At 40.5% G+C, this 15,149-nt stretch overlaps 1 protein-coding gene across 3 annotated transcripts in view; it reads left to right on the forward strand.

Annotated features, from left to right (window-relative positions):
• Positions 1–15,149, forward strand: part of JADE3 (jade family PHD finger 3) — a 152,554-nt gene that overhangs the window by 58,536 nt on the left and 78,869 nt on the right. For all 3 annotated transcript variants that reach the window (XM_024240917.3, XM_009234781.4, XM_054544151.2), the window contains one exon: positions 14,390–14,446. In XM_024240917.3, coding sequence (XP_024096685.1) covers positions 14,401–14,446 — 46 coding nt within the window. In that variant the 5' untranslated portion in view covers positions 14,390–14,400. The remainder of the gene's footprint in view (positions 1–14,389; positions 14,447–15,149) is intronic.

Below are 15,149 nucleotides of genomic sequence, written 5' to 3' on the forward strand. Positions count from 1 at the left end.
TGTTTGGTGCACCTGGTCCTGTGACCCTGGCTCTGTGGGAGCCAAAGGACTTGGTTTCTCAGTTTTTTCCTTGTCTGTCCTCTTTCTGTGGCCAGTACAGTGCCTACCCTCTATTAGCACAGTATTAAAAGTTGGTGTGCAGTGGATTTGAACTTGCTCAGTAAGTTTGGGGTCATTTCTGTGTGTTTAACCTTATATGTGAGGTTTACATGCCTGTCGTCGTTACGAAAACCTGGGATAAAGGTTGTTTTTCCTTCTAATAAATTGGGATGATTACTTTAAATCACATGCATGTTATTGTAAATGTATAATGGGTACATGTGGGTAAAAATTTCAGTGTGGAAACAACTCACAGCAGCAGATAAAACAATGGAAATCATTGTTTTTTAAAATCGTTTGAGTTTCTATCTGGAGAAAGAATTGTGTATTTCATAGTAAAAGCATCTCTTATTGATTTACTTTACTCTTAAGAGGTCTTATCTGCAAATGGTATTTTATCTTAAAGGGACTTATGTTTTGTACATGTATATATCTTTTTATTCTTAAGATACCAAGTTGACTTATCTGGGTAGTTGAAATTTTTTTTTTTTTTTTTTGAAACGGAGTTTCACTATTGTTGCCCAGGCTGGAGTGCAATGGCGCGATCTCGGCTCACTGCAACCTCCGCCTCCTGGGTTCAAGCGATTCTCCAGCCTCAGCCTCCCGAGTAGGTGGGATTACAAGTGCCTGCCACCATGCCCAGCTAATTTTTGTATTTTTAGTAGAGACGGGGTTTCACCATGTTGGCCAGGCTGGTCTGAAACTCCTGACCTCAAGTGATCCGCCTGCCTCAGCCTCCCAAAGTGCTGGGATTACAGGCGTAAGCCCCCGTGCCCAGCTGAAATTTTTGAATATATGTACATAAATTAAGAAAATGTACTGCAAATTTTTTAAAAGTTATTGGAACTGGGGGCCTTTTCTTCAAAAGACATAAAGCAGGCCGGGCATGGTGGCTCATGCCTGTAATCCCAGCACTTTGGGAGGCTGAGGCGGGCAGATCACGAGGTCAGGAGATCGAGACCATCCTGGCTAACACGGTGAAACCCTGTCTCTACTAAAAAATACAAAAAATTAGCCGGGCGTGGTGACGGGCGCCTGTAGTCCCAGCTACTCGGGAGGCCGAGGCAGGAGAATGGCGTGAACCCGGGAGGCGGAGCTTGCAGTGAGCTGAGATCGCGCTACTGCACTCCAGCCTGGGCGACAGAGCGAGACTCCATCTCAAAAAAAAAAAAAAAAAAAAGACATAAAGCAGATTTTAATTTAGAAAGGGCTAGCACCATTAAAATCTGTCAAGATAACATTATAGAGTTGACCACCCAGTGAGGTCTATATCAGCCAAACAGTGGGCTGAGAAATTAGGGATTGGGGTGGGGAGTGTTGGGAGAGTGATAATTCAATTGTATTTTTCAAATTTTCAATATTCTTTCTTTCAGTAAAGATTTTTTTTAGTTTAGACCAGAGGTTGACAAATTGGCCTGTGAGCTAAATCTAGCTTGTCACTTGTTTTGATATGGCCTACCAGCATACAGAATGGTTTTTACATTTTTAAATGATTGAAAAATAATGAAGAAGAATATTTCATAACGCATGAAAATTATATGAAATTCAAATAGTATAATAAAGTTTTTTTTTTTTCTTTTTTGAGACGGAGTCTCACTCTGTTGCCCAGGCTGGAGTGCAGTGCATGATCTTGGCTCACTGCAACCTCCACCTCCTGGGTTCAAGCAATTCTCATGCCTCAGCTTCCTAAATAGCTGGGATTATAGGCATGCGCCACCACGCCTGGCTAATTTTTGTGTTTTAAGTAGAGATGTGGTTTTGCCATGTTGTCCAGGCTGATCTCGAACTCCTGACCTCAGGTCATCGTCTGCCTCGGCCTCCCAAAATGCTGGGATTACAGGCGTGAGCCACTGCACCCGGCCACAAGTTTTGATATGCTATATTTTCATCTACATTCAGGCATTCAAGTCACTGTATTGATGAGAAGTGTGATGTTTAGTTTCCAAGTGTTTGGAGAACTTGTAGTCTTTCTGTTTTTTTCTTTTTTGAGACAGAGTCTCGCTCTGTTGCCCAGGCTGGTGTGCAGTGGCACGATCTCGGCTCACTGCAATCTCCGCCTCCCAGGTTAAAGCAATTCTCATGCCTCAGCTTCCCGAGCAGCTGGGATTACAGGCATGTGCCACCATGCCTGGCTAATTTTTGTATTTTTAGTAGAGAGGGGATTTCACCATGTTGGCCAGGCTGGTCTCGAACCCCTGATCTCAGGTGATCCACTGCCTCAGTGTCCCAAAGTGCTAGGTTTATAGGCGTGAGCCACCGCGCCCGGCTGGAATAAAGTTTTATTCCGAAGAGAGTTATGTTCATTTGTTTATGTACTGTCTATGGCTGCCTTCATGCTACAATGGCAGATTTGAGTAGTTGTGACAGAGACCATGTGGCCCTCAAAGCCAAAAATATTTCCCATCTGGTCCTTTACAGAAAAAGTTGGCTGACCCCTGGTTTAGACACACTTCCCAACCTGGCCTTCTCATGTAAGGTGATTTCTACTCACAGTTTGAAATTCCCAAATAATTTGCTAACAAGTCTTTATATTAAAGAGAGTAAGCCTGGTTCCTGGTGACAGAGATAATTGTGGTTGACAAAGAAATACTTGTCTGTGGCAGGAATCTGCCTAGGTAAATTTGTATGTTCTTCCTTTATTTTACCTTGGATGTTTTTTGAGGGCTTTGGAAAAGAATTGACCTCCAGACTCCTCATCTAGTCACAAGATTCATGAGTCATATGGTATATCTTCATTTTAAAATATAAGCTTTGAAATGCTGAGATAAAGTCTTCATTTAGAAAAGTTCATTATCCCAACTTCTGCTATCTCTTTCAAAGATTTGTTAGGGGTGAGGAGAAGCAGTGACATATGTACAATATGTTCTCTTCTTATTTTTTTGTTTATTCAATCTCTAGATAGGTGTTCATGGCTTTAATTACTGGACTACTGAGAAGTGGTAGAAATGAAAGATACGCAAGATGAACAGATTTGAAGGATAGAGTTTTGTTTCCATGACATTAGAGCAGGGATAGAATTGTTTTGTAGAGAGGGGTGAATTCTGAATTAAAGCACAGGCACTTAAACTGTCTCACTATAGAGAAGGTTAGGATTGTTTGCCCCAAAGCGGAGGATAATCAGCTCAAGAAACACATTTATAGCATTCATGACTTCTATTTAAGAAATAGTTGGCCGGGCATGGTGGCTTATGCCTGTAATCTCAGCACTTTGTGAGGCCGAAGTGGGTGGATCACCTGAGGTGAGGAGTTCGAGACCAGCCTGACCAACATGACAAAACCCCATCTCTACTAAAAATACAAAATTAACCAGGTATGGTGGTGCATGCCTGCAATCCCAGCTACTAGGGAGGCTGAGGCAAGACAATCGCTTGAACCAGGGAGGCAGAGGTTGCAGTGAGCCAAGATTGCGCCATTGCACTCCAGCCTGGGCAACAAGAGCGAAACTCCATCTCAGAAAACAAAACAAAACAAAGAAATAGTTTGGGCCGGGTGCAGTAGCTCACGCCTGTAATCCCAGCACTTTGGGAGGCCGAGGCGGGCGGATCATTTGAGGTCAGGAGTTCGAGACCAGCCTGACCAACATGGTGAAACCCCGTCTCTACTAAAAATACAAAAAAATTAGCTGGATGTGGTGGCACATGCCTGTAGTCGCAGTCCTCGGGGAAGGCTGAGACAGGAGAATTGCTTGAACCTGGGAGGCGGAGGTTGCAGTGAGCCAAGATCGCGCCACTGTACTCCAGCTTGGGCAACGAGTGAGACTCTGTCTCAAAAAAAAAAAAAAAAAAAGTAGTTTGGGAGGTTCTTTGACCACATGGGCAGGAATTCACCCTTCGGGATGTTAAGAAACATGCTGCTCTGGTCTGACCAGTGGCTTAACTGAAATGTCTGTCTCTGATAATGGCTCTGAATATTTTCCTGAAAGCCTAAGGGAGCTAGACTTTCAGATGTTTCTTTCCTTAAGGATTACTTCCAAATACCATCACGGATTTATTCTGATTTTTATCTCAGTCCTTCTTGAACTTGTTTACATTTTCATTTTGTTTCACTTCTTGACCTGATGAGTTCTCTAAGTTAGTTCCCTAAGCATGGCCGAAAGTCCTGTTTTCCTTTTGATAAAATTGCCTTTAGGTTTCAGGGAATACCCCTTTGTTATTTAATTCTATAATTGGGTGAATAAAATCCAGCTGATCATTTCTGCACTCTTCTTAATAGCTCATTGATTTCTGTTTTATCCCTTTAGAGCAAGATTTCTCAACCTTGGCACTGTTGACATTTTGAGCCAGATAAGTCTGCACATTGTAAGGGACTATTTCTGTGCCTTGTAGAATGTTTAACGGCATCCCTCCTGACCTCTACCCCTAGATGCCAGTAACATCAATTATTGTGATAACCGATAAATGTCTCCAGATATTGCCAAATGTCCCCTGGGGGGGCAAAATTGTCTTCAGTTGAGAATCACTGCTTAGATCTTTGGCTTTTCCAAAATGCAAAGTCTGTGCGACTGTCTTTATGACACAGAGATGTCTCTGTTTAATTGATTATATTGCACTTTTCTGGATTTCTTTCAGCTCTGGTTAATGTCCATCTTGAATGACAGCGATGGCCACTTTTATAGTTTCAATGTTTCAAGTCAGCTGAATCATTTGGGAGTGACATGGGAACAGATATCTTGAAATCTTAGAAGTATTTTTTCCGGTTGTAAACGTTCTATATGTTTACTCTAAAAATGTGGGGAATGGAAAAATTCGGAAAGAATGTTTTTATCAACCAGAAATCTGTCACTTCAGTGCAACTAATGTTAGTAAATTGGTTTATGGTTTTTACTTTCTATATATTTTATTTCATACATGTATAGTAATTTCACTGTAAAACTAATTTTTATACATTTTAAAACATCTTAGCATAAATGTTTCCCTGTATACCGTGTTTAAATGACTGGATGAAATACCATAATATTAACGTACCTTAATTATTCCTCTTTTGTGTGATAGGTCAGTTTTATTTTTATTATGAAGTTTTAATGGGCATTTTGGTTCATAAATCATTTTCCGTGTTTCAAATTACTTTTCTTTCTTTTCTTTTTTCTTTTTTTTTTTTTGGGACAGAGTCTCGCTCTGTCACCCAGGCTGGCGTGCAGTGACATGATCTCAGCTCACTGCAACCTCCGCCTCCCGGGTTCAAGCGGTTCTCATGCCTCAGCCTCCTGAGTGGCTGGGATTACAGGCACCTGCTACCACACCCAGCTAATTTTTATATTTTTAGTAGAGACGCTGTTTCACCATGTTGGCCAGGCTGGTCTCCAAGTGATCTGATCCTGGCCTCAAGTGATCTGCCCACCTCGACCTTCCAAAGTTCTGGGAGTATAGGCGTGAACCACCACGCCCAGCCTGTATTAATTTTCAAGGACGAATGTTAGAAATGGAATTCCTAGGTCAAACGGTGTGAATATGTTTAAAGTAGAGCATTAGACTATTTTTTAAACTGCTACATGGCCCTGCAGAGGGCAGTGAATAGGGGTCCCTTGCACTGACCATGAATTTCAAAAGTATGTCTCATGGGTATATAGTAGGAAAGGAAAGGGCTATGTTTGAGCTAATCACTTTTCCTTTCCTTGGCCTGCATGTTCTTCTGTGGGAATATTAATGGGGAGTCAAGTAGCCACCAAACCACAGGCTTAGGTTCCAGTCCCAAATAATCCCAGTTGGGTTGACTTCCAAACAGTCCTTCTTTAAAAGGGTATTTTACCCAAGGAAGACATTTACTCCAGACATTTGTATTTTGCCTGGTTTGCAGTCACTGTTAAAATAAACCACTGTGCTGTTAATCATTGTACTTGAGGTGATAGTAGGAATAAGATCTGGAAACTGCCATCAAATTACTGTTCCCAGTGGTGCAAGGTGAGGTCTAGTGTACATTTCGTTTCTGCCAAAATGAAGGTAAGGAAGAAAAGAATGCCTTTATAAAGTCTGTGCTCTGATCTGAGGACTAGAAAATAAACAGCTGAATAATATAACCAAGTGTAAGACATCGAGACACATCACACAGTTACTCCAGGATTACACTATACTGATTTATGGTTTCGCTTAACAAAACATTTTATTCTAAGGTAATTTTTTTCATGGAACAAATAAATTTAGTTAGTTGTTTTGTTTTATGCTCCTTATTCCTCTTTTCTTCCAAGAAGTTACTTTGACAATCACAGACCTTATTGGGCCTCTTTCCCTTCTAGTTCTTAAATGAATATTCGTGACAGGAACATCACAGAAAACAATTGTTTGCCGTATGCTTTCAGGTGTCATCAAGCATCATGCTCAGCCCCTGGGCTGCTGTGACTTTGAGATCTGCCTGGTCAACTAAAGAGGGCTGGTCCTTCTATGGGGCTTTTCTTTCTTAAAAAAATTTTTTTGACATACAAAAAGCTGTACATAGTTAATATATACAACTAGATGAGTTTGGCTGGGTGTGGTGGCTCACGCCTGCAATCCCAGCACTTTGGGAGGCCAAGGTGGGTGAATCACTTGAGGTCAGGAGTTGGAGACCAGCCTGGCCAACATGGTGAAACCCCGTCTCTGCTAAAAATACAAAAACTAGCCAGGTGTGGCAGAGCACGCCTGTAATTCCAGCTACTCAGGGGCTGAGGCATGAGAATCACCTGAATCCAGGAGGCAGAGGTTGCAGTGAGCTGAGATTGCACCACTGCACTCTAGCCTGGGTGATGGAGTGAGACTCTGTCTCAAAAACAACAACAGCTACTAAATGAGTTTGGAGATAAGTATACACCTGTGAAACTATCATCACAATCTATGCCATAAACCTATCTATCACCTCCAAAAGTTTCCCTTTGATCTATTATTCTGTTGTGGTAAGAACACAATATAAAGGCCTATCCTGTTAGCAAACTTTTAGGTATACAATATAGTATTGTTAACTATAGCACTCTGCTGTACAAAAGATCTCTAGAACTTACCTTAAATTAAGTAGTACATTCTTAAAATTACCACTTAATAAGGATTCACATGTTAAGTAGGGGTGCCTAGAAGCAGAACCTGAGATAGTATTCAAATGTACATGATTTATTGAGGAGTGTTCTCAGGAGAAACCTGTAAGGGGAAGAGGGTAACAGGGTAAGGAAGAAGGAGCCAGTTCGGGTCTTAAGAAAATCTAGCCATAGCCTGTTTGAGGTGATGGCAGAACAATTATTGACTGCAGGCTGCCTCTGGGAGGGAGACTGGAAGAGTGTAATCCCCAGTTCTTGGGAAGAGAGGGGCCATTGTGACCCATTAGCAGCCAACAGGAAGTAACTGGAAAATGAGTACAGTATGCTAGCTAGGTAAACAGGATTGGGTGGGGGCAGCACAGTGTGTTATTCCTTTGCCTGTTTATTTTGTGCAGGATACTGTGCTAAGAGCTAGGGGTAAAAAATGAATGTGACACAGTCCCTGCTTTCAAGATGCTTGTGGTCTAGTGACAACAGGGCTGACCATGTAAAGCAGCAGTGTCCAATCTTTTGGCTTCCCTAGGCCACATTGGAAGAGTTCTCTTGGGTCGCAGATAAAATACACTAACACCTAACGATAGCTGATGAGCTTTAAAGAATCACAAAAAAAAAACTCAATGTTTAAAGAAAGTTTATGAATGTGTGTTTGGTGGCATTCACAGCCATCCTGTGCCACATGCAGGCTGCAGGTTGGACAAGCTTGATGTAAAGAATATTGATGGTGCAAGTGAGGTGCTTCTTTGCATGTACTTGGATACTTGGATAGAAAGCAAAGGAGTGAATAATTGTGGGGGAGGGACATCTGGGAAGCTTCGTCAAATGAATGAATAGAACCAGGGTTGGGGAAAATGGGCTGGTCAAGGAAAACATGGGGAGGAATTGTAGGTAGAAGGAAGAGCCCTGTGGAAAGGCTGGCAAGCAAGTATGAAACAAGACGAACATGTTCCTGGAATCACATGGGGCATAGTATATGCAAAACAATTGGAGTGGGGTGGGGGGAACAGCAGTTGATGAGGCCTGAGAGACTGGGAGCCAGAACTGGGCCTCGCAAGCCATGCTAAGGAGATTGGGCTTAGAAGGGGCACCATTCTTGCTGTCATCCCTCCAGCCTGTCCTCTGGCTTCTGGATCAACTTAAGAGTGCTCATTGTCAATGTACCTGACTGCCCCCTGGTGGCCATGTTGCTCTAAGCCTGTCGCTTTAATGCTTCTGAGCCCCAATTTTCTCATCTGTAAAATGGCTGCTGCTGATATGTGTAGGACTCTTGTTGTGCTTAGAAATAATAAATAGAGATACAAAGATTTACCATCATTGAATCATTCTGCTGATATTTATTGTTTTCTGTCATTTTCCTACAATAATTAAAACAGCAGTATGTAACAGAAATGGACAGACAAATCACTGGACTTTAAACAGTCCATACCCAAAAATTAACTTGCTTTGTTTTCTTTTCTAAAAGTCATTGATGACTCATTTTCTTATTTCCCAGGACTGGTGTTATTCGTATTAGATAATCTGTTTCCTAGGCTTTTTACTGATAATACAAGATTTTTTGTTTCCATCTATAATAAAAAATAGTTGTTACTGTAATTGTTTTAAAAATACCAAATTTTGCCTATTCTTTAAAATCTCCCTCTGTCAAGAACAGTTTGATAACTCTTTTACTTAAAGAACAGATTATTATAGAAAATGGAGAAACTGTTTTATCCAAAGTACACATACCCAGAACTTCAAATGAGAGGAGTATCCATCTCACAAGAAGTCTTAGGTCTTCTGAAACTCTCAGGGAGGTGAGGAGAGAGGGTCCATGGTCAGTTGGCTTTCTTCACTGAGATTTTTAAAGAATAAAAATGTTTTTTCTATGACATTTGTTGCCCTTGATCCCATCATGAGTCATCCATATGGAGGTTATATTCAGTATATTCAGTGGGAACATAAACTTTCATTTCTCTGGGATAAATGCCCAGGAGTGCAATTGCTGAGTCATAGTTGCATATTTAATTTTTAAAGAAATGACCGAAATATTTTCTAGAATAGCTGTACTATTTTACATTGCCACCAGCAATGTACGAGTGATATAGTTTCTCTACACTTTCTCCATGATTTGATATTTTCACTATTTTTTATTTCAGCTATTGTAATAATAAGTATGTAATAATATCTTGTGGTTTTAATGGCATTTCCCTAATGGCTGGTGATACTGAATGTCTTTTCACGGGCTTATTTGCCATTTGCGTTCCTCTTTGATAAAATGTCTGCTGATTTTTTTTTTTTTTTTTTTTTGAGACAGAGTCTCGCTGTCACCCAGGCTGGAGTACAGTGGTGCAATCTAGGCTCACTGCAACCTCCGCCTCCCAGGTTCAAGCAATTCTCATGCCTCAGCCTCACGAGTAGCTGGGATTACAGGTGCATGCCACCACACCCAGCTAATTTTTGTATTTTTAGTACAGACGGGGTTTCACCATGTTGGCCAGGCTGGTCTCGAACTCCTGACCTCAAATGATCCATCCGCCTTAGCCTCCCAAAGTGCTGGGATTACAGGCGCAAGCCACCACACCCGGCCCATCTGTTGATTTTTAATTAGGTCATTTGTTTCCTTACTGTTGAAGTTTTAGAGTTCCTTACGCATTCTGTAATATAAGTTCATTGTCAGATATGTGTTTTATAATAAATGTTACATGTATAATATTTCTAAGAAATGACCAAAATATTTTCTGGAATAGCTATTCCTTTTTACATTCCTACCAGCAATGTATGAGTGATCGTTTCCTCACATCTTCTCCAACATTTGATATTACACATGTGTGTAATATGTGTAAATATTTTGTCCCATTCTGTTACTTGCTTTTGCGTCTTGTTAACAGGGTCTTTCTCAGAGCAGAAGTTTTTTTAAAAATATAAGTAGATAGTTTATTTGGGCCAAGTTTGAAGACCACAACCCAGCAGCATAGATTCAAGTTGCCCTGGATATGCTTCTGAGAGCAAAAGTCTTTAATTTTGATGAAAACACATTTTTCTTTGCCAGTCATGCTTTAGGTATCAAGTCTGAGAACTCTTTGCTTAGCCCTAGATCCTGAAGACTTTCTCTTATGCTTTTTGTAAATATTTTATAATTTTACATTTTTCATTTAAGTCTGTAATCCATTTTGAGTTACATTTTGTGTATTAGGTTGTGGTAGGCAGAGATGTCCATGTCCTAATCTCTGCAACCTATGAATATGTTAAGATTGCTATTTAGCTGACTATAAAATAGGGACATTATCCTGGATTATCTGGGTGGGTCCAATGTAATTACATGGGTTCTTAAAAGTGGAAGGGGGAAGCAGAACAGAAGGGTCAGAGAATGAGATGCAATGACAGAAACAGGATCAGAGAGATGCAGTGTTGCTTGCCTTGAAGATGGCTGTCTTCACAGCCGAGATCAAGGGAGTAAGAGTGTCCTCTAAAAGCTGTAATAGGCAAGGAAATGAGTTCTCCTCCGTAGCCTCTAGAAAGGAACACAGCCCTGATGACATCTTGATTTTAGCTCTGAGACCTGTGTCAAAATCCTGACCCACTAAACTGTAAGATAGTAAATTTATGTAGTTTTAAGCCACTGAGTTTGTGATAATTTGTTACTGTAACATTAGAAAACTAATAAATAGGTGTTTTAGAAAAGCTTCTGTTAAAATAGGATTTTATACATTTGGGTATACTATGTATCTGAACAATTTTTATATATGCAACATCCCCATGATACCAGATAAATGAAGTGCTACTCTTAAGTAGATCTGTGCATTCAGTGGGAAATAGTTAGAAAATGTATTACTTTTATTTCTGCTTAAATTTCTACATTCATTGTGACTTTAAATTCCCCACTACTACTTTTTAATAGGAAGTGTCTTGTTGTTACTGTTGGTTTTGTTTGCGTTTCAGAAGAGATTTGAATGAAATTTTGCACCAGAGAGCCAAATGTACCCCCAAAAATTTATGTGATGGGAGGCTCTTTTTTAAAAATATTCAATTGACTTTGACTGTAGGACAAACAGAACCTTAGTTAATGGTTCTGATTCTTGTACTAATTTTATTAGTTTTTTAAATGACAGCTTTGAGATATAATTTGTATACCATGCAGCTTACCCACTTAAAGTATACAATTCAGTTATTTTAATATATTCACAGATATGTGCAACCAATCACCAAAGGACACAATATGTTTTCACACTGTCTTCTAATTTTAATTGTTTCTGAGAAGTTAGCTGTTAATTTTATTGGGGTTCTCTCGTAAGCGATGAGTTGTTTTTTTTCCCTTGCTGCTTTCAAGATTTTCTCCTTGTCTTTGGCTTTCAGTAATTTTACTATGAGGAATCCCTTTCTGGATCTCTTTGCATTTATCCTATTTGGAGTTCTTTGAGTTTCCTGAATATGTAAATTAATGTTTTTCAGTAAATTTGGGGAGTTTTTCTAATATTTTTTCTGCTCCTTTGTCGTTCAGTTTTCCTTTTGGTACTTCCATTATGTATATGTTGATGAACTTAATGATGTTGTACATTTCTCTGAGACTGTTTATTCTTCTTTTTTCCATCTGTTCTTCAACTTGCCTAATCACTATTGACCTACTTCAAGTTCATTAATTCTTTCTTCTGCCTGTTCAATCTACTGTTGAGGCCCTTCAGTGAATTTTTCATTTCAATTGTGCTTTCATCACCAGAATTTCTATTTGGTTATTTTTTATACTTCCTATTTCTTTATTGATAGTCTCTGTTTTGTAAAATATTGTCAACATACCTTCCTTTACTTCTTTAATCATGGCTTTCTTTAGTTCTTCGAACATATTTATATGGCTAATTTGAAGGTTTTGCCTGTTAAATCTGACATGTGGTTGTATGGGTCATACTTTCCTGTTTCTTTGCGTATCTCTTAAGTTTTTGTTGGAAACTGGGCATTTTGGATAATACATTGTAACAATTGTGGGTACTACCCCTCCACCAGGGTTCTTTATTGTTATTTGCTTGTTTACTGCTTTAGTAACTGGCTGGATTATTTTATTGAAGTCTATTTCCTCAACCCCCATTCTCACCCTGCAGTATGAAGCCTCTAATGTTGCTCTTCGGGGGTACAAGCTTGTATATGCCCACAGTCACCCTGGGATGACAGTGGTTTTGGTGAGGCTCTCCTTGGCTGTCTCTTTACTTGACCACACCATGCTGTTATGGTCTACTAATTGTTGACTGGTTGCTCTTGTTTTGTTTTTGTTTTTTTGAGATGGAGTTTCACTCTTGTTGCCCAGGCTGGAGTGCAATGGCACGATCTCAGCTCACTGCAACCTCCACCTCCTGGGTTCAAGCAGTTCTCCTGACTCAGCCTCCCGAGTAGCTGAGATTACAGGCGCCTGCCACCACTCCCAGCTGCTCTGTTGTTTTAATCATGTCCTGGAACATAAATTGCTCCACAAACTGATCCAATCAAATTAGGGCTCCTTTGAAGATAGTTCCTGAGATCAGTGTTTGAGATTTCTTCTGACCCCAGGAGACTCTTTCCCTGCTATCTCTTTCCCTGATTCTCTCTGGCATATTAGGCAGCCTAGGCTTGAACTGCTGTACACTCAGTTGCAAATGAAGTCAGTTTCATTGCAGGAGAATTGAAGCCCCCTATTCTATGCCCTGCCTCTCTCCCTGGGAAAAATCTTTGAGCCACAGCTCTGGCGCAGTGGATGGAGATAAATGGTGAGCTTCCCTCTGAGTGTCAGCCTCAGGTCTCCCAGGTTTGCCTCTTCTGGTATAGAACCCCCACTCCACAAGGTAACGCCAGAGCAATCAAGGCTCTGGTATTCTTGGTGGCACAACACCCAAGGCATAGCCTCCATCCCATGGGTTGGGGGCTAGGTGGAAGAAGGGAGCCCCCACCTCTCAGCCACATTCTCCTGGAACGTAGCCTCAGCAAAAGTAGCTGGGAACAGGATAAGAGATGCCGACATCCTGTTCTTCCCAGGAAGAAAGGAGCTTGGAGCTGGGGTAGAAGGAACCCTGTGTTCTTGGCTACTCTACTCTGGCATGAGATCTCTGCTGGGAGGGAAGATGGAGGAAGTGGTTCTAGATCCGAATACTGCAGACTTTGACTTGACTTTATGAATTTTAGTAGATTTTCTTGAATAAGTACTTCTTCATTTGCTGTATGCCCTTACAACCATTTCCAGAGACTTTAAATGGTTGGGGTTTTTTTTAATTGAAATAACTTTCACCAATTTCGCTGGGAAGAGGGTCGTCCATGGAGCTGCTCACACTGTTATGCCAGAAGTGGAACTCTGTAAGCTTTTTAATGTACGATTTTGTTGCTGCTATTCTTAATTGCTCAGAGTGGCCTTGTACTTGGATTTCTACTTCCTCAGTAGATTGTAAATAGCTTGAAGGCAGTAGCGCTGACTTTTATTCATTATGGAATCATGATAGCCCCTGGTAGCATGTTGTATGTTGTGGCACATAAAAGAATGTCAGTCACTGACTGTATTGCTGTCTTTTCAAGTTTACATTTTCAGCACTTCCTTTGTGACTTAAAGTGCTTAACTGTGTCTTCCTTTTTTCTTACACTCCAATGCTAGTGTGTTCCCAGAAGGGTGATGCTTCTTTTTTATCTGTCATTGGCCATACTCAGGGAAGTACACTTGAACCGTTAGAAGTTTTAGTTCAAAGCATTTTTATTTACTCTTCACAATATAGGACCTTTCTTTAACATTCCTTGTAGTATATGTATAATTATGACTTTAGGCTACTTATTTGGGATATGGGGACAGGAAGAGAGTGAGAGAGGGATAAAGGGCAGGCAGAAAATCAGTGTGGTCATGTTCTTAAAGGTGGATGTGCCTCACTTGTTCTTTCTTCAGCCAACTATGTCTCATGCTTTTCAACCTTGGCTCTTGATGGCCCTGCCCTCATGACTGATTTTTTCTTTCCTGTTCGTCTCTTATTGGGGATCACTGGCTGGTTATGGCCCCATGGCTGCCCCACCCTTTGTTTTGGTGGACAGTGGCCATGTGGCCACATCTGAGGCTCCAGTTAGTGCTGTACCACTCATCTGTGGCTTGGGCTTCCTCCTAAGGCTAATGTGGCCTTTCTTAGTCTTTGACATGCTTTGTATTGAAAGATTTGGTAGTACTCTTCTGTCATTATTCTAAGTCATTTGAGAATATTCTTGACAAAAATCATTCAGTTTGTATGATTTGCTTGCTGCTATTTCTGGGATCCGTGGGACAGTGTTGACTGCCCTCTGGGATGGGTGTGTGTGAACTGTTTTATTCAGTGTTTTTCTTTTTCCCAGGATGCTCCAGGATGAAACGCCATAGGCCTGTCAGCAGCAGTGACAGTTCAGACGAGAGTGAGTAGAACCGGCTGGCAGCTGGTAACCTTTCTATCTATATCCCTTGAGGATTTTTCCTTTCATTTGAGGATAAGCCATTTCATGCTTTTTTCAATGGTTAAAAAATGTTTCTGAGAAGGAAAATTCAGGGCACCATTTTCTTATTTAAATTTCATTAGAGATAGATAAATTAGAAGAATTGGCTGTGTGTGGCATATAACTTTTCACTTTTCATTTACCTAAATAACAAAAGCCAGATCTAGTAATGCTTTAACAGAGCTTCTCTAGAAAGAAGAAAAGTACAAGAGCATAAATTGTAGGCCCTGATTCTAATTGTAGCTTAGGTACTAAGTGTTTGACTGTGAGTCAATCATCATTTGTAAAAGGCAGTAACCTTATTAGCAATAGCCTTTGGGGAAGTGCTGAAGGATACACAGATTACTTGCTCCACATTTGTAGTTTTTCCAGTTGTTTTTGGAGATACTTTTTCTTCAAGTGGAATATGAATTGTATTATTGCAGAACATTATGAGGTGTGATTATACCAAATCAGATAATCTCATCCTTAGCATTGTTGAAGCTTTTGCACTGTAGGAGATCATCTATAAATGTCACTAAACTCCATTATGAGGCACTCTTCAGTGCAGTTTGACTGTTTTCTTCAGTGGTATGAGCTCTCTGGTTTCTCCATCATATTTTTCATATTCTCTTGGATGACATTT

This window comes from Pongo abelii, chromosome X, assembly GCF_028885655.2.
Source record: "Pongo abelii isolate AG06213 chromosome X, NHGRI_mPonAbe1-v2.0_pri, whole genome shotgun sequence".
NCBI lineage: Eukaryota > Metazoa > Chordata > Mammalia > Primates > Hominidae > Pongo > Pongo abelii.